Source organism: Brienomyrus brachyistius, chromosome 14 (assembly GCF_023856365.1).
Source record: "Brienomyrus brachyistius isolate T26 chromosome 14, BBRACH_0.4, whole genome shotgun sequence".
Taxonomy (NCBI): domain Eukaryota; kingdom Metazoa; phylum Chordata; class Actinopteri; order Osteoglossiformes; family Mormyridae; genus Brienomyrus; species Brienomyrus brachyistius.
The window spans coordinates 24,854,463-24,873,365 of NC_064546.1; the positions used below are offsets into that span (position 1 = coordinate 24,854,463).

General features: G+C 52.9%; 1 protein-coding gene across 2 annotated transcripts; it reads right to left on the reverse strand.

The window, feature by feature from the left end:
* Window positions 1-2,427: 2,427 nt before the first annotated feature.
* Window positions 2,428-18,798, reverse strand: eipr1 (EARP complex and GARP complex interacting protein 1). Of its 2 annotated transcripts, XM_048975335.1 has the most exons (9): window positions 18,641-18,798; window positions 18,144-18,227; window positions 14,301-14,433; window positions 12,554-12,710; window positions 9,743-9,842; window positions 8,098-8,234; window positions 4,027-4,194; window positions 3,164-3,331; window positions 2,428-2,906 (listed from the first exon to the last, which is right to left on the reverse strand). In XM_048975335.1, exons 1-9 carry the CDS (start codon window positions 18,680-18,682, stop codon window positions 2,732-2,734), a joined length of 1,164 nt encoding a protein of 387 aa, XP_048831292.1. In that variant the 5' UTR covers window positions 18,683-18,798; the 3' UTR covers window positions 2,428-2,731. The 2 variants fall into 2 exon arrangements, with proteins under 2 accessions (XP_048831292.1, XP_048831293.1); XM_048975336.1 differs by lacking the exons at window positions 12,554-12,710; window positions 14,301-14,433; window positions 18,144-18,227; window positions 18,641-18,798 and adding an exon at window positions 11,840-12,026.
* Between the last annotated feature and the right edge of the window lie 105 nt (window positions 18,799-18,903).

The window sequence follows — 18,903 nt, forward strand, 5'->3', positions numbered from 1 at the left end:
CCTCCCCCATGTTCCTTTTGATGTTTCATTTCATGTTGATTGTTTTGTCCCCCCAGACTCACCTCCCTGTCCCCCTCCCTCCACTCCACCCTTACAGACTTCTCCTAATTTTCATTTCAAGGCATCGCCCTCTTTCCCGAATGCAAATGAACACCTCGCCTAGGTGATGATCACCTCAGCTCCCCCAAGGTTGGGCTCCCGCTCAGAATGCATGAATAAATTATTAAATGAAATCTAATTTCGTTTATTTCATTTTCATACAAAATAAATCCAATTCCTGCTTTAACCTTAAAGGAAGAGACTCGTATGACCTACAGCATTTTTTATTAGTATTTAAATGTTGTAGGCAACAAAAAAAAATGAACATGTATTTCCTCACAAAAAAAGACAAAAAAAAAACTGTCACAAGAGAATTTTTCTTGTGGGTGGGGTCATAAGAACCTGTAGCACAACATCCAGTATTCCTGCGGTTTAACTTTTGTTTTAAATGTCAATTTAGCTTTTTCCATTTACAGGCGTTGTCATGAATTGAGCTGGTTTATAAATCTCGGACCGTATGAAAAAACACGTGTTTACAGCTCTGACGCGGATTATTAGCTGATCCGAGTAGCGACGCCTGTTAATGGAAGCTGCTGCCAGATGTTTCTCCTGGATGAGATCCTGCACCAGAACAGCCTCTTCCCGCCAGCGGAGACGCTACACGGCTAACCGCGCTGCTGCGTGGAACCCTCAACTGGCTTCTCTCTTCACGTGGAACCACTAAAAGAAACCAATTAAATAGCTTGAAATGTAACGCACTCCTGTGGAACCGCGTTTAGGAATAAGCGAGACCCAGAAGTGACCCCCTCCCCCCCCCCCCCCCCCCCAGCTGAGGTGTGTGGGACGGGTCCAATGTCGAAATCGCAAACCCATTAACAAAACAGGTATGATGTGCTTCTTATCAAACAGCCTCTGTCAACCCAGATTTAAAATATATATAAATAAAAGGCTCGGTGTGGATTTTCAGAGCATGAGGATGAATGTAGATTTCAGACGGACGTCAGGTGGGACACGGTGCGCTTAGGAGTGGGAGGTGGGTGAAGCGGAGGTCGCCCCCTTCTGGCTGACAGGTTGGCTGGGTCGGTGACACAGATGTGGGTTGGCAGGGGCTCCGAGAGGAGACAGAACTCAGGTGGGGGAGGGAATGGAGTGCGGGGGCGCTGCAGACAGAAAAGGTCAGACCTACGCGTGTCACTCCAGAATTCCAATCGATATCCGGGACGAGCAGCAATTAGACAGAGCTGGAAATCTCCGTGGCGCCTCTCCAATCTAAGAACCCTGCGTTTCTATCCTCTGTAGGTCAAAAAAAAAAAAAAAAAACTCTGTACACGACGGCGGTATTTCACCCCGCAGCATGGTTATAGATTCAGAGTCACGCCATTAAATAACGGCCGGATCCTTCCGTCGCAGGTTCTCGGATCTCCCACACAGATCAGCACTGGTCCAAACACCGACATCTCCAGTGACGACAGCCTCCCAATTCAGGGTACAGGCATCCGCTTTCAAACCGTGCTTTGGAACGCGTGAAATAAGATCATAAAATGTGCGCCAATTAGTTCCACTGCACTGAGGCCAAGTAAAAAGTTTTAATTATGCGCGCTCGTTAGAAGACCTGCAGTTCAGCTGCCCTTCATTATTAACAACCCGTGTGCTGAACTTTTACCCTCACAGGACGTCTGTGAGACCCCCTTTCCTGAGAGTCCCCGAGAGGTTTAAATCCTAGTCATCCCACACGGCCCCCCCCTCAGCCACCCCCAGGATGACAGGCCCTCACTCACATGCTGAACGTCTCGGGGGACACCGCAGGGGCAGAGGACATCATGGGGGTGTACTGAACAGAATGCATCAACCCGAGGGTTGTCAGTCTGCCTAGGGTGAGCTTGGGGTTAGCGGGGACCCCTCCGGAGTGTCATATTCCCTCTGCAACCCCCTCCCCGAGAAATGGAACAGGCCACACACAGACTCTCGCATCATTTACGCAGACCTCCGGCTTCCCTTGACAGGGGGAGAAATTGAGGTGGGGTGGGGGGAATGAGACACAGTAACAGCTCTGTGCCGTGTCCGAATGACACCTGCCAAATCCACAGTGAGGAGGTGCAGGTGTGTGTGTGTGGGGGGGGGGGAGGGTGTTACACAACATGGTTTATTCCCATCTCCCACCCCTCCCCTTTTCCATTATCCAAGGCGCAGTGTCCGCGGAGCTCATTATCAGATCATGTCAGTATTCATCCCTAATAGCCATGCCCGATTTCCCCCCCCCCCCCCAGCTACATCCCTCTGGTTTCCAACACTTACACCACTCCCCCCATCACCCCAAATCAACAAGTCTTTATTTTTTTCAAAATCTGTCCTAAAATGCACAAACCCATACACTTAGCGGGCAGGAAATAATGTTCATGCCATAAGCTTTTTAATAAAATATTACAGTATATACATAATACAGCACTGTTTCTATATGTCTGTGGAAATCTACCCTTCCTTTCTTCATTTACCATGTATATAGCTTGTGCAGTTAACAGCGCTGGCCTGAAGGGGGCGACTGAAACAGCCTTTCTCCAGAGAACATCTCGCATTGATGTTGCAATGCACAGTTGTCTTCGGCATAGGGAAGATGGACTGACAAGCACGTGAATGGGTACAGAACTAATGAAACTCTCCACTGAAGGGCCTGGAAAGTGGGGGATGGGGGCGTCTACAGCAGGATGCGGTACTTGAGCGCCCGGGGAACCCTGTTGATGACCAGCCTCCCATCGTAGCTGAGGGAGGCGAAGAGCCATGGGTCAGCGGAGGACCACTCCACTGCGTAGACGCTGTCCTCGTGCTCCTCGTACGTGGCGATGATGCTGTCCTGGAGAGGCGCTCTGCTCCTGCAAAGGGCAGTGGAGGGGGGTTAGGGGTGAAATGGAGTTGGGTCCTCCTTGTCCACCTTCGAGACCCAACCTGAGTCCAGTCCGGGAGGGCAGAGTGGCTCTTACACTCCTATACTAGGTGAGGAGCTGGACAGAATGTAGAACGCAGGCTTTCCCTGTACTGGCCTTGGGGAAATTAGCTCTGTTAGCATAATAAGCTCTTAACAGAACGTTCCAGACTGAAAGCCCGGGGGTAGAGGGAGGAGGCGGCGTACTTCTCCTCCTGGTGGTTCTCCTCGGCGTCACTCAGCTCGTCCTCATCCACCAGGTGGCCAAAGGGCTCAGAGGAGATGGACACCATGTTGGACAGGATGACCCGGCTGTCGCTGCTGCCTGTGAGGACCAGCTGGTCGTGGGAGTGGTTGTACCTCACGCTCCAGACCCTGGGAGGACATGAGAGGGACGCGGGGGACGGGGGCGTTGTAAGATAAGCCTCTCTGGTGACAGAAATTCAGCGAACCTGCCCCTTAATCTCTGGCTTAATCTGTTTCCTGAGACAATCCCCTCCCCAAACACAATGTGCCCCCCCCTCCCCCCTGCTACCCCCACCCGGTGCCGGATCCGCATCACCGATGCCTTTGCTCGTTCCGCCTCCCTTAATCAGTCTCCCTGCGTGCGGCGTTTGCCGCGTCTCTGCCAGCGAGGTTAGCGGGCGTCCGACTCGCAGCGATTAGCCGTTAGCTGTGTGGCGTGGACTCCCCGCGGTGCGTTGCTCACGCCGGGGCTGCGTGGGATCCCTAATGAGGACCCAGACGCTGCGGGGGGGGGGCAGGGGGTGCGGTCTACGGCATGCTCTGACTCACAAAGCTGCAGACGTACGGTGTGATGTGCAGATGAGACGTCAAACACGCAGAAGCAGCACCTATATGGTACCTATATATAGGAATTATACATTATATAAATATAAATGACATAAATAGAGGCTGAGAGAAGAGGATGCTGCTTTAGCTGCCTGCCTAGGTGTGGGTTTGTATTCAGGAGATGCAGAGGGAGGCAGGCGGATAGACAGGTAGATAGATTTGAAATAAAGCGATACCCCCCCCCCCTCCCCCCGTGCCCCCACCCCCGCCGGGCTCACCAGTGGGAGTGCTCCTCCAGACTCTTGACGGGCTCGTTGATGCTCCGCACGTCCCAGAACCTGACCTTGCAGTCGTCCCCACAGCTGGCCAGATAGTACTGCTTGTTTGGATTGAAGTCCAAGTCTCGTACCAGCTGCCCGTGGGCGTTCTCGATGCAGTACATCTGACTGTAGCCCCAGATTGGGGGGGGGGGGTGGAGATGGGAGGGGGAGATGATGGGCGATATCATCATGCTGTGCAGGAACCGCAGAATCCTGAAACCCGAGCCAGTTCCCCCTTAGTTCTCTTGATTTAGTCATCTGCACCGGATCGGATCAGGAAGGGTGTGCCCTTGTTGGGGGGGGGGGGCTCCCAATGCTAAGGTGCACCTTTCATTGCCGGCAGTCTCCTCGCCAAACGCTCGTCTCATTATGCAATTAACGCGGCAATTAAAAATCTCATTAAAAATGGAGGGAGGGAAATGACCCAAGGGGGCATGGGGGGCTTCAATTAGGTCAGGATTAAACTGAGCATTTAGCCGGGCCGCCAGGCGCACGCCGGGTCGGACTCCATGCCCTGACAGGATCTGGCACCAGCGGAAACAATCATTAAAAAACTGTAACAAAATCATCTGTCGCATTTCTATGGAAACAGCACCCAAAGCCTCCCAGGTCTTCATAACATGCGACCCAGGGCCCAGGTCTGGATCCTAGCTTAAGCTCGGAGCCTGGATGGTGTTTGGTTCGCATCCCCCAAGCGGGAAAGCCGGCTGGGGAAATTCTGACAGCTCTCTACCTACAGCAGCATTTGATTTGAAGCTACTACCCCCCCCCCCCCAACCCTCTAACACAGGTGATCACGGTGACCCCAGGCCATGTGGTTGGGGGGGTCGGCAGGCATCATAAACTCCCAGCTCCGGACGACAGGAAATGGAGCAGGAAATTATATTAGTCTCACGGTCGCAGCCCCTTCCGGGAGCTTCCATCCTAAATATGAAATCGGAATCCCGCAAAGCCGGTCATGGAACACGCAACAAAGTTATGGAGATTAAGTCTCCCATCCCTAAGCCCGTGGACACAGTGAAACCAACTCTGAAGTCATCCTTCCTTAAAGGCAACAGAAGTTATTACAAGACATCCGTCTCCCCGCTATGCCGATAAATCACTGTGTGCTGAGGGGATAGACTGGATCTTTTAAACGTTTTTGCGCAGGTCCCTGTTTCTATGACAACCACGGCGCACAAAGTCATTTGCCGCTTTATCGAAATTACTCCACGGCCAGAGACGGGGCACGGGACGGTGGTTTGTGGCGGTGTGGAGACACGGCGGGATGCATGGGGGAGACGTCAATGCGTACAGGAAATGATGTAAAGGACTGGCAATCAGGTGTCAAGGCTGTCAGGGCGACAGGTCATGTGACCCCGTAATAAGGAAGAGAGAAACCGAAAAGATGGGGAAGAACAAGCTTAATTAAAATACCAAATTGAACCCTGAGCATCTGATTCAAACTTGCCTGCGTGGCCAGGCTAATCCTAAAGGAACAGACATTTTAAGAATGGTTCAGGCAGCGCACAAGACAGCTAAAGGCCGAGGATCAGCCTGGAGTGGGCAGGTAGGACCGTTCGCCAGCGTCTTTGGGCAACAGCACAGTGTGGAGACGTCTGACGGGGCAGAGTGGCGCATTACTGACCAGCCATAAAGGAAGGACTAAAGACAGCTGGCTGGGCTGGTGTTACCCACACCTGGTTGTTAAAGAGAGAGAGAGAGAGAGAGAGAGAGAGAATCTCTGCCATTCCACCATGTGTAGCCTGCAGTGAAAAGACGTGGCAGCCATTTTGTCTGGATACGCCGGCCCGCGGAGGCCACCTTTCTGTGACGCCATCGCTCTCCACAGGTTTTCACTGTGCTACAGAATATGGCTGTTAGAATATGTGCAAACCGGGGGTGTGACAGAAGATGGCGCTGAGGACGGGGTGGGGGGGCTGGGGAAAGGCGGGGAGCCGCAGCTGATGTGAGCCCGGAGGGGGAGCTCCGGGTGGATTCCGACTTTGGGAGCCCCCCCCTGGCGTGCTCTGCCAGTGAGCTCATGCCGCAGGGCCGTGTTGTTGCAGACACCCCCCCCCCCCGCTTGCACTCCAAAGCCCAATCAGCTAACCCCAGGGACAACTGGAATGTCACAGCAAGACGGTGCTCCTGGGGACAGGAGCGACCTTCCTGTTAAGCCACACCCCCTCCAGGAACGGGGCGGGGCTTTCGGGGCTCGCCAACATGTTGCCGAAAATACTGAAACAAAGGAGATATGGCCGCAGTAAGAGTAAGGGGGCTGCCCTGCTATGTTTTCCCGATCCACAACCTCCTGGGTCTGATCCAGTCTGCTGTTAAAATGGCGGAGATACGAGACACGGCTAAAGCAGTTCACTGTACAGCCCAGCAAGGTGCACGGGGGGGGGGCATGACGCAGACATGGGAAGTGGGGGGCAGTCGTGTCTGACAGGGTTGCGCCCCCCAATGGGACGCGGCGGGACTAGCCGTCACGCTCGCCTGGGCAGCGGGGGCCTCCAGCTGACAGGACGTGTCAAAGCCTCTTCCCCGGGGTCACGTGGTGGGAGGCGGCAGAGGGGTCAGGTGCTGGCGGCGGTCGAGCATGGAGGCACCGTACCTGTCTTCACGAGTGGTTACCCTGGCGACGTGACACACGGCTCCGAGGAGATGAGAAAGTCTAGGGTGTGAAGATGAGCATGGTGGAGGTGTGGGGGTGGGGGGCAGTGTCAGGGCTGCCCTGGAGAGAGAGCCCCCACGCTGTCTGGGTCAGTGGCCCACCCCCATCTCCTGGGTTATCTGAGATGGTGTCCCCTGCTGTCGTTACAAAATGGCCCCCTACCCAACAGTATGGTCCAATGCCACAGAGAAAGCCAGGGGGCGCTAATGAGAGGGATGGGGCAAGGACAGGAGTCACCCGGCTGCCACTTTCAGACAGCTTGTACGATTCCCAGCCCCCCATTTCGGAGACATCTTAGTCAATAAGACTAGAGAAATTGAATTTCAAATATGGTGCAATGAAATCAATTAATTAGGGGCGGGAGGTCTGCTCCGGGTGACTTTGATGGATTAACGGAGCAGAAAACGTTCCGAAATCACGCTGGTGACGGGCGCTAGATAACCGAGATTCCCAAACGGGTGCCCAGGGTGTGAAGACGGCAGAGCGGCTCGAACCCGGAGCCTGCCCAGCATGACACGTCTTTTCCCAATTAGATTCATGGGTTTCCTTGTTCGCTCATCTGCCAAAAAAGATGCAGGCGACGATGCCGCCCCCCCCCCCCCCCCCCCCCGTGCCTTTCTAGCCCCGCCCTCCAGGGTCACGGCTAACCACAGGAATGCTCCTGTGACGCCTATGATGTTCGCTCTCAAATTATTCTGCAGTAAAGGTAATCCAGTGCTTTGCAGAGTCCAATTCTAAATCAGGTACCCCCCCGCCATGTACCCCCATCCCAATTTGAGCTCAGTCGACGCCCGGTGCCTCTACTTTCATGCTTCGATCAATAGCACAGAGATTACTATTCCTTGGGCGAAACCCACATGTGTGCCGACCTTTCTCCATCACCCTGCTCACGGATTCCGCCTCCCTCGCTTGGCGCGCTTCTGTATCTATGATTTATCGAGCCGCTCCTCGCGCCTGGGCCTTCGTTAGAGCGCGCGCCTGAGAGATAATCGTTTCTGATTACTGACCTCACACGCGCCATTAGACCTCATAGACCCATGTAGACGGGATACAGTGATGTGGTCGCATTTTATCCTGCATTTTATCCTGCAAGCACCAAGGCTAGACTATGTGTCTCTAGTGGCTTTTAGAACAAAACAAATAAAATGGGACTGTTCCTCTAACTGTTATGAATAAGGCTACTAAGGGGTGGGGTGCTGGGGGGGGGGGGGGGAGGTGGACAAATAAACTCCACAAAGAAAGACTGCAGCTTTTGTATGGACTTTCCCTGGCACAAACGTCAGCGGCACTATCAAAATAATCGATGTGATGAGGCAGGGCTGACAAGAGGCTCTGCATGAAGGGTGTCGGGCCGGGGGGAGGGGCGACATTACCTCATGCTGCGAAGGTCCCAGCCGCGGATGGCCGTGTCATTGGCGGTGGCCAGCTGGGTGCAGTTGTGGTGCGGACTCCACTTCCCTGAGGTGAACTTTATCTGACCTTTGCCCTCCAGGGTGGCAGAGCTGGAGAGCTGGGCAGTGAGACATTCATTCATTCATTCATTCATTCGCTCACTGGCATTTAATGGGGCCTTTACCGGAAAATAATTGCGTATATTTTTGCCTGGCCCATAAGAGTCTGATTCCGAAATTCATGAATTAAATGTATTTTTTTCTTCCCAAAACGAGGACAAAAGCAGGATGTGACCAAAGCCTCCATGCTGGGTGGGTGGGATTTCACCCTGTGCATCTTGACTAAGCAGAACGGCAAAATAGCTTAAGGTCAGCTATCGACCGGCCGAGTCGTATCGACGGGCAGAGCCAATCGATCGGAGGACCCAGCCAGGTCGTTAAGGGGATCAGGATCCCGACTTGCCGTTTAATTGGCTACGAAAAGCGAGGAGCACATCCTCCCAGAAACAGGGCGCGTACCGGCAGAGAGCGGAGCCCCGTGGGTTCGAGCTGGGAAATGTTCAGGACGTGCAATCAGGCTGCATCTCCAAAGCGACACCGTCTCACTTTAAATACCTTGAGAAAATTCCAGACGCTTCCTTTTGTGATGATTTCCTGTGGCCCACGCGATGCCAGGGGTTTAAAGGACACGGGCCGTTTGTTTATCGTGACGCGTGCCCGGGGACTGGAAGTGCTCGCCAAGACGGACGACCGTGGTTTATTCTCTCAGACCTTGGAGACCGACCAAGGCCCCATCAATGTGCTGGCTTTTATCGATCGGGACCGGCGCCGGCCGCGGGGCGGAGTCCTGCAGGGAGCCTACAGCATCCAGCCACTCACCCCGGGCCGAAGTCTACCATCCTGCCAGTGTGTCCTATTACATGGTTGACGGTCACCATGGCTGAAAAATGAGGGGGGGGGTGCGAGTCTGGTCTGTGGGTGGTGGGGGGGGCCTGCGGGGTGGCTTCTCTATTCCTGATGCTTCATTAATTAACGGTGCTTGTTTGGGAGGGGGTATGGTGGCGGACTGTCTTAGATGAACACATCAGACAGAAGGGAGGCGAGTGTGCATGTGTGTGTGCGTGTGTGTCTGAGCTGAGCACCGCCTGTGGGGAGATTAGCATTCACCCCGAGCACTGGAGGAATCTCGCCTCGCCGGCAGTCTGCCCCCCCCCCCCCCCCCGCTCCATTTTTAATAGCTCCGGCGCCTTCAGAAGGCAGAGTCAGTCAATAGCGAGCTCTTGCCGCAGAGCTGAACCACGGGGGAGTGTCGGTGCCCCACGACCTCGCCGTCCAATCTGAGACACCCCTCTGCCTCCTGCCGTGGTTCACAGCCCCACAGACACACCGCTCCCCCCCCCCCCCAGTAATGGTGGCTGTAAGGCCAGCAGGGGGCTCTTCTGCAATCCCGCTGTCCCGACTTTATGATGTCATAATGATGGAACCCTAACATTCTGTTCTTTCAGGTGCTCCTGTACACAGCGTGAGCATCAGAAAGCCGGGCGTGTTTCCATGTTCTCAGGTTAGGAGCGTGCTGAATGCTCCGCAAGTGCTCCTTCTGGGTAGGGGGGGGGGGGTCTCTCCTTACCGTGGCCTGCGTGGAGATCTGCTGAAGGTCCCACAGGTGCACGTGGTTGTCTGTCAGCGTGATCACCCGCTTCCCGTCGCCCATGGGCTCCCAGAGGACACTGCAGGAGAGCGGGCGGAAATTTAGGGCCCACGGTGGTTCAGCAAGCGCGGCGACGGACACAGACACACAGGCACGCAAGGGCAGTCCCACAAACAAATGGGGTGCTTTAAGGGCAGACGGCATCTTCTTTTTGTCAGGGCCATAAATTAACCTGCGGTAGGTGCCTTAATTCAAGGCTGTAAAGGCATACATCATGAACTATGCCGAAAGCGTGCAAGGGGGAGATAAAACTGTGTGTGTGTGTGCGTGTGTGTTTGGGCATGACAGGTCGGGCCGCAGTAGAGAGTCCTCGGGAATTTCATCCGAGTCTGTAATTTGCATCAGTTTGCTGAGAGGAGGCGGATTGGCCCACTGCATGCTGGGAGGGGGGCGCATTTATTGAGGCTGTAAATCCCAGGCCCAGGACGAGACAGCTTTTACGGCCCTCCCAAGGTGCTGGGAGTCATGGGCCCCCGCTGTACGCCTGTGACAGCCCCCCCCTCCCGGGTGGAACAGTACCTACCTGGTCTCTTCCCACGTTCATTTATTTCATGAAATCAGGTCCGATACAAACCCAATGTATTCTGTGCTTTGCCATGTATAATAGAGACCCTCCCAAAAGTATCAATTAATCCTTAAAAGGAGAAAGGTGGCTTTTATGGGGCCAGGGGCTCATGGTGGGGGGTGGGGGGGGGGGCTGACCTTGACGCAGACGAAGGGACAGTCCTCTCTCAGCAGGACACGTAAATATTGCTAGGCTGGGGTGTACTTTAAAGCACTATATATTTTTAAAGGTGCCAGAAATGCCATTCCTTCAGCCCCCCCCTCAGGCTGAACTATCTGGACCTGCACTCTGGGAGGTGGGGGGTGCCTGGCAATCGACCGCGTGCCCCTGCCACTGCTCACTGGGCCTGTTCCATTACGCTGGGCAGTATCGACTGACCCATATATCGCTCTTCAGTCCTACTCAATCTTGGGGCCCCATCGATTTGCACCCCCCGACAGCCAAGCACACACTGATTACAATCCCCCCCGCCAAAAAAAAAAGCAGCATTTTATGCATTTTATAATTCATATAACCGGCTAAATTCGGAGTTCGCAGGCGTGGTGGGGAGCGTGGATACGCCTGCACAGGTGGTGGGTGGGGGGGCAGCGGAGGGTCCTGCTGCGAGGGCCAAGTGGGGTCGCCACAAAGATGGAGGAAAACAAATCGATCCATCAGCCAGAGCCCTGTCACTATGCCAGCAACAGCCAACCTCCCACCCCCTGGCCATACTGGAGCCGCCCATAGGACAGCGGCGGCTCCGAAGACTCCACCTCTGTTTGGGGCCAGGCCAGAATAGGACCATGCGTGCAATCCCTGTAGTCTGCAGCTCACGTTCAGGGTGGGGCCACCTGACCCTCCCCCGCCATCCCCCCCCCCGCAGCTTCACAAGCCGCCAGATTACCCAGCGGCTTTACATATTTAAGGATTTTCAATTTCCAGTGTGCCGGAGGCACGCTCAGCGGCGGGGAACGGCGTGACGTCCTGCGGACAGATTTTCCTCCCTCCGCGTTCAGTGAAGGAGCCGGAGAGCAGGTGGGGCAGGCGGGCGGGACGGCTGCTGCCTGGTAATTGGGGGAGTGGGGTGGGGTGGATGGGGGGGGTGCCTCAGGCCACACCATGACAGTGAGCTCCCCGGGTCCGGAGCGACAGACGGGCCACTGCGGAACTGGAAGGCTCATATCTGTCCGTTAGAGGCGAGGAGAGACTGTATCACCGGCTTGAAGTGAAACCCAGAGCCCCCGCAATGGCCCCCTCCACCCCCGCAATGGCCCCCTCCACCCCCCCGAGCAGGGAGAGGTTCTGCAGAGCACAAACCATCCCGAAATCCAAGGTACAGCAACCCATAAATCACAGGAGAGCAGTGACAGCCCCAACCTGCCGAAAACAGACAGGCGCCTGGGCCAATCAACACCTGCCAGGTCCGGCGGCCCGGCGATCCCCCCCCCGACGGCGCGATACGCCAACCCTACCCCTGTCGAAAGTGGCAGGCAGCCTGGGGGCACAGGGTGCGCAGAATCCCCGGAACATCTGTTCTGGGTGGACCTGGAACGGCCCAGATAAATGTCAGCAGCCGACGGCGGGCCAAGCGGAGAGGCACTCCCAGTGCGCCACCTTCCTGGGATGAGGGCTCGGTGGGGGAGACAGGTGCAGGAGCGTGAGCCATTCCAGTCTGTGGAAGTCCCCCCCCCCCCCGCGGCGTTCACAGAGCCGTGTGTGCACGAACTGTTAACAGGCACCTTGGAAAAAAGGGGGGCGTGGCGCGAACAAACCCCTCTACCCTTTTTTAAAACTGCACAGTCCTAATAAAATTCGCCACAAGTGATTTGAAAGAAATCCTATTTACGGAGCAGATATTCCCTGCCTGATAACCATCGCGGGCCAGTGACTGGAACATCGCGTGAAAACAGATTAGGTTTCTGTCAAGCTTTTCCTCTCACTCCCCCTGACCTGAATGACGACAGCATATGTCCATTCATCCAAAACATCCGGCCAAGGCTGCTCCACACTATGTAGGTCAGTCAGTGGCCTCCCCAGGGAAAAACAACAGCAGAAAAAAAAATCAAACTCTAAACCCCATCACAAGGGGGCGCCGGTGATGCCTGTGTGCGGTGCGGCAGGGTTAGCATACAGTGTGTCCATGGTGTTGGGGCGGGTGGGGAGGAGGGGTTAAATCAACACCGTACCAAGCCGTGTTGCCGTGGGCTATGTTGTCAAGGTGACAGAGAAGCTCCAGGCTCTGTGGGTTGTGCGATGAGTCGTCGGGGGACTCGTGGCTGCCCGCCTCCCAGTCATTCGGAATCCTCCACACTGCCGCACACGTCGCCACCCGGCTGTCAGAGGCTGCGGGAGCATGTGGACAGCCAGTCAGCCCGCGGGGATCGTCCGATCACGATGAGCCTTTTTGCTGAAATCCGAAAACAGCTAGGCAACACCGTATCGCAATTAACAACATCGTAAATAATGGTACGCCTGCAGTTTTATTTGGGAGGGAGGAAAAAAGCAGGAGAGCTCGACCTGTAGGATTAGACAAGGTTAATCCTCACTTTGATCCCGAACCATAAATATACTTTTCATTAGCCGCGAGTCGTACAATCGGAAAGCGTGACAACGCCCTGCGAAAACATCATTAGCATCGCGCTAACGGCGAATCATAACCGTGGCAACAGAGAAAAGCACCGGCCATCCATAATGGCGAGGACGCAGGATTCCAGAAAACGCACTCGGATGCACCATGCAGTTCAGATTCCCGATTAGGTTATTATTTTAGGGACGACCCTTAATGAACAGGAAGGGAAGATTAAAAGAGATTTTGGCAGGTCTCCCTAAATTAAATAGCTTCCACCATGCCTCCTCATATCAGCTGCCTGACTTGAATGAGCATCACCCTCAGACCCTAGGACATGCTGCCCCAAGTGGCCAGTCGCGGTATTTCACCCTACCGAGTCGCTCACTGACGCTGATTAGCAGCCGCGGTAATGACAACAAAAGGGAAATATGGTAAATAATAATCAAGACAGAGACAGCACTGCTATTCAGCCCATAACTCTGCAAATGATCCTCCATTAACTGTAACACTGGAAATAGCATGCTTCATAAAAGGGATGGTAACTATGGGGAATAACTGGATTGCATTGGGATTTTAGGCGCGGTGTCAGGTGAGGATGCTGTTCGCACCCATCCATCCTGCACCACTCAAGAAACGTAGAAACGCTATCAGTGCAGAGCAGAGTGAGACATTAATCCAAGATTAAACTTAAAGGAAATCAGAGATAGGCAGCGTTTCCTGCGAGGTCAGTGATGGATCCAGGACTTTGGTGGAATCTGCCTTTGTAAGGTGGGAAATTCCTGAACGGAGGAGCAGGGGCATGATTAACTGGCATGGAGCACGAGAGCGAGCGGGCACCGCCAAGGCGATGGAGGGAGCCAGACAGTAGTCACACTCCGCCTCTGGGAACGAAATGAGCATCACGGCAGGCTCCCAAACTCCGGAGGGCAGTGGGTGAGCTCAGCTCCGAAGGGAGGGAACTGCTTCAGCTTCGTGAGACTCTGGCATCATGGCGATAACTCGAATGCAGCCGGCACCAGACGCAATCAATCGGCTGGGGGGGGGTTGTGTGGGCGAGGGGGGTTCACGTTTTCCCTCGCTGTGGTTCAGATTGCCATGAAACTGGCAACGCTGTGGGCTTCAGTCTAATAAACTGAAATTTTAATTACAATCCCCCCCCCCCCCCCCCCCGTCAACCAAATAATTTCTTCACGTTCATTGAATTTTTTAATTGCCCTGTGGCGACCGCAGGCTAAGGGAGAGGCAGGGCACAGCGCCTCCCTCTGGCACTTCTGCAAACAGTGAGTGATGACACTGGGGGGGGGAGGGGTGGCCTATTTCAGAGGTCCGATGGGCAGAGATTGGGTAGGGGGGGGGGTTCTTACTTTTGTTGTAGCATGTCGTCAGCACGCTCTTGTCCGCCGGACTGGCACCGATGTGCCGTATCTCCCCTGCCTGGTGCAGTGCCACGCTTTTGTTAATGATGTTATTCTCATCATCAAAGTCGATGATGTGTATCTGCGGGAAGAGAGGTGGGGGGGGGGGGGGCAGGGGTGTAAGAGCGGGAGCGTGGGTGGCAGGTCCTCAGGGGGGCTCCAAAAGCAGCACAGCACCCCCCCCTCCCCGGTGACAGCTACATGAAAACGGACAACTCCATGGGGACTGACCAGCTGCATTTTCATCTCCCCTAGTCCAGAGGAGGCTCCTCCTTTACACACATAACATCCCTTAAAAAAGCTCAGGAGAATCCCCCCCCCCCCCGGGAACCTCCCCCCCACCCAGCCACCCCAGCATAAAAATCTCATTGGACATTGGACAAAAGCAACAATAACATTTCAGATACACCGCTACCTTTAACGCAAAGCGATTTTTGCCCATTTAAACGACGGTATGATTTCACCAAAGCCGCTCAGGTTAAGTGCGGCGAGTTGCGCTTCTGCATCTATTCAAGTACATCAGAGCAACAGCGCGTTCGTTCAGGGGACAATTTCATACTGCGCTAACCCATTAAGCCAACACTATGCATATATTATCCATGCTTCCCGTCAGAACTAGCCAAACCGTTTGTCATGGCACCCAATAGGACGCTCCGTCAAAATACGCACCACGAAAACACAGCCGTTTAAATTTCGAAATTCGTTATCCTCCCCTGCCTGGCAGTCGCAATCATGAGGGACAGTCATAGCTGTAATTGGTTATTTTTGTAATCAGTGGCAGGCAGACAAAGCGAGGACATGCTGGATTCCATTTGACGGGCACCATTCTGAAAAGCCAGAATCAATGGCTTCCGCAATTTTTGCCATGATTATACACAACGATAAACAACTTGCAGCCTCCCCTCTGATGTGCAATTTATTGCAGATAATTCTACAGATATAATAAAAAAAAAAGATTATTCTATTTTTATCCACAGGGAGGCTTTTAATTACTTATTAAGGTTTGGAAAATATGATAAAGGGGCCTGCACACATCAACTCAGAAAAAAAATTGTAAAACTGGACACGTTGAATGTTTTCCTGTGCTAGAAGTCAGGCCTCTGGGTGATGACACACCTCATTTGCTTACAGCGTACGGTGGCTGCAGAGGCTCAATCTTAGCATTGATTCTCCTTATTTTTAAACTCAGCCTCTCAAATATGCAAAGTAGGAGCCTGAATGCAAAAATGTTGGTTTGGTCTGTGGAAACACTCTCACTGTAAGACCTGACAGACTAGGTTCCGACGCAGGGGATTCTGGGTAAGCGATTGATGAGCAGCACTAGACAAGTGGTGCATTACTTCAAAATCAAGGCTCCTTAATGAGATGTTGTTTCAGATTATTAACTGGTTGCACCTGGCAGTAACCGGAGCGGCGCGCCTTCCCACGGCGGCTTTTTACGAGGAAGGCCGCCTTGCCAAGACAGACGTGCTGACACCTCCTTAGGCAGCTCAAAGTCAGAGGAAGCCATTAACCTTGGGGTGGACCACGCCGAACAAAAATTATGACGCAAAGTTATAATTTTATGGTGGATGGCAATACAAATAAATTCAGATGGCTGGACAGAATAATTGGTGCGGGGGAGCGGGGGGAGGGACGGGGGCTGTAATGGGGCCGGGAATGAACCGGCGGAAACCAGGGAAGCCACGTGTGATTTAGCGAGGGGTTTATATCCGAGTGGCGGAGACGTGGAGTGAGTCATCCCACTCAGGGCCTGGGAAGCTTCCCTGGCATTTTAATTATGTCGAAAAAAAGGGAGAAAGAGACAGAGGGAGAAGGTATGAAATGGCAGAGTTCTGGCCTCCTCTGCCGGGGCCTTCATTAAGACATCTCAGTTCAGGGGGATGAGTTAAGGGCAACCCAAACGTGGGAGACCAGAGCCCTGTCAAACTGAGGCGTTTGGTCTGGAAAACAGGCTGTGACGTTTAAGCCGGAAGCCACAAAATTATATATATAATTGTTAAAGAAAAAGGGGAGGTAAAGCTGACTTGGCATCCCGAAATCAACAGGTCTTGGACAGAGAGAATCTGGAGACGGAATTACCTCCAGCAGCACAGGCTGCCCACCTTTGTACCCTAACTTCCCTGCATGAATCACTGGCTTCTATAAGTAGCTGGCCGTATGGAATTTGAAACCATGTGAAAATAATGTATAAAAGTGTATCTGTAAATAAAATAAAAATAAACAGATCATAGGCACAAGAGGATGACTTCAAAGGGGTGAGAGGTGATGGGGGATAGGTTGTCACACATGGCCACCGATGCTGGAACTGGGGGGGGGTGCATACCTTCTCATGAGGTTACACTGGCCTGTGGTAATCTACCCACCACCAGAGGTGGGCGACATGGAGTAATTGGGGCCAGGCCAAGCCTGACCGGGCCCAGATAAAGGCAGAGGTGGCGGGAGGTTATGGCCATTGATGTGAGACGGGCCCAGCAGGCCCCAGGAGTAAAACCGCCTCACATTAAAGGGAGACGGCAGGTGACCCTCAACCAATCAGAAGCTGACTAACAAGACCCTGCCGACAACAAAGCAGAGAGTGGTGTGGCGAGCTGCTTCTGCCATTGTCCTGTGGCTCTTCGGCAGCAAATAACTAAATACGACAATAAATCACATGCCGAGAAGCACCGACACGGAATTCATATCGGAGCAGATTAGAGCCATTTTCAGCCGGGGCCACAGACAACCGCATCCAGAAATGGCAGAAACCGGCAGTTCACAAGCGCAGACGGATGGAAGAGTGTGCCCTCTGCACTGCAAATCCCTGCACCCCCCACCCCCAGAAAGGGTGTCATGGAGGCACAGTAATTAGGAGATTCTGATCTTCAGAAACTGCAGAGAGCACTAGGCCTTTGAGTCCAGGTTGAGCTGTTAGCTGACTGTGACCTTTCCACTGAGGCAGAGGGTAATTGGCTCGGCTCCATGAGTGGGGGAGGGGGTGTTTGAGCTCGGTCAGTGTCTGAGGCTGTACCTGCGACTTCTGGGGACCTGACTGTCACTCCTGAGTGACCATGTGAAGACAGGGACTGACATTCCGGACACCGTAGTTTACTGCCTGTGAGTGAAGTGAGTGAGAGCTTGGCAGCAGTTCTGGGGGGGGGTATCTTCATTAAAGGTAGGGGGAGCATTATCAAAGTGGCCACATGCAAAAGAGTAACTAGCAAAATGTTAATCACTATATTTGTGAGCCCATATAGTTTTTTGACAGCCAATAAACTAGTAGGTTTCAATAAAGCAGCCATACAGTGTCATCGATTCCTTTCTGTTAGATGTGTCAAGGAGACAGTGAAGCAGGAAAATTAAGTTAGGTGTCCTTGCCACAATTTAGATTAGCTTAAATCCAATAAGTTACCCCGATAAGCCAGTAACCCCACTTCGTAGTACAGGCCACAGGACTTAACATTATGTGCTCTTTGGCTGTTCTGCAGGAGAAACTTGTCAACACGTTGGACAGCACCTTCATCAAGAAACCACTTGACAACTCCTGATTCACACTGGTCTATAAGACAACATACCTGTACAGTCACAGGGTGAAACATATCTTGCAAAAAAAGCTGTTTTTCGACTTCAAACAATCAAAATACATCCTTAAAAATATGTCGCGGTGATTGCAGCCTGGACACAGGTAGCTTGACCCCCTAACGGGTGCTGTGCTCGTCACTCCACAAAGACGAGTCGTTTGTCACGGCAGATTTTCATGTGACAGCACAAGCTGACAGGTACAGGTGTGGCAGACGCTGTGGTCACACTTACCTGGTTATCGAATTTCAGGGACTGCGTGCCCACAAGGAAACGAATGGCATCTGTCTCGGCAGTCTGGGCTGTCAGTGCCCGAGCCTAGGGAAAAGACGCATAAGGGAAAAAGCGTGTTACAGAATAAGCTTGATTCCTCACCTATCGGATACCACAGGCGGCGTTTACAGTCGTGTTCAGGTTTTTAGGGTCACGCCTCCGTTCCAAATCTGACATTATTATTTAACCATGATTTAATATTCATCCATTGTTGTCTCCTAATCGCACAATTGAAGGGTTCGTAGCAACATTTGAGCAATAAAGAGAATATTCCTGAACTATTTGAAATAATCTGCGATTAAATTCCGGCAATTAATTTTTGTTTGATTAAAGCTTAATGTCAAGAACACAAGTCGTTATATAGTGATCAGCTTTAAAATTATAGTTGATTATTTATCTACTCGACAGCGAACTCGTTATCGTTTTTGCTCAGATATGCTGTGAATTTGGTACTATACCTGAAATTCAAGACCATATATAACAGGTGCATCGTCCTCCATGATCGGCAAAATATAGGTTTACTTGGTCAGATGTCGATTAATTGTGCAGCTCTATTCATTTATGCTTAGTCTTCTTGCTGGCGGAACACTTCCGCAAACCACAAAAATACTACGCAGATAAACACACGAAATGTACGCAATTAACACGCGTTAGAAGGGAACATGGCGTATGAAATACCGTATTTTTTTCCGGGAATAGCGGCAGTCCTTTTGCCGTAAAG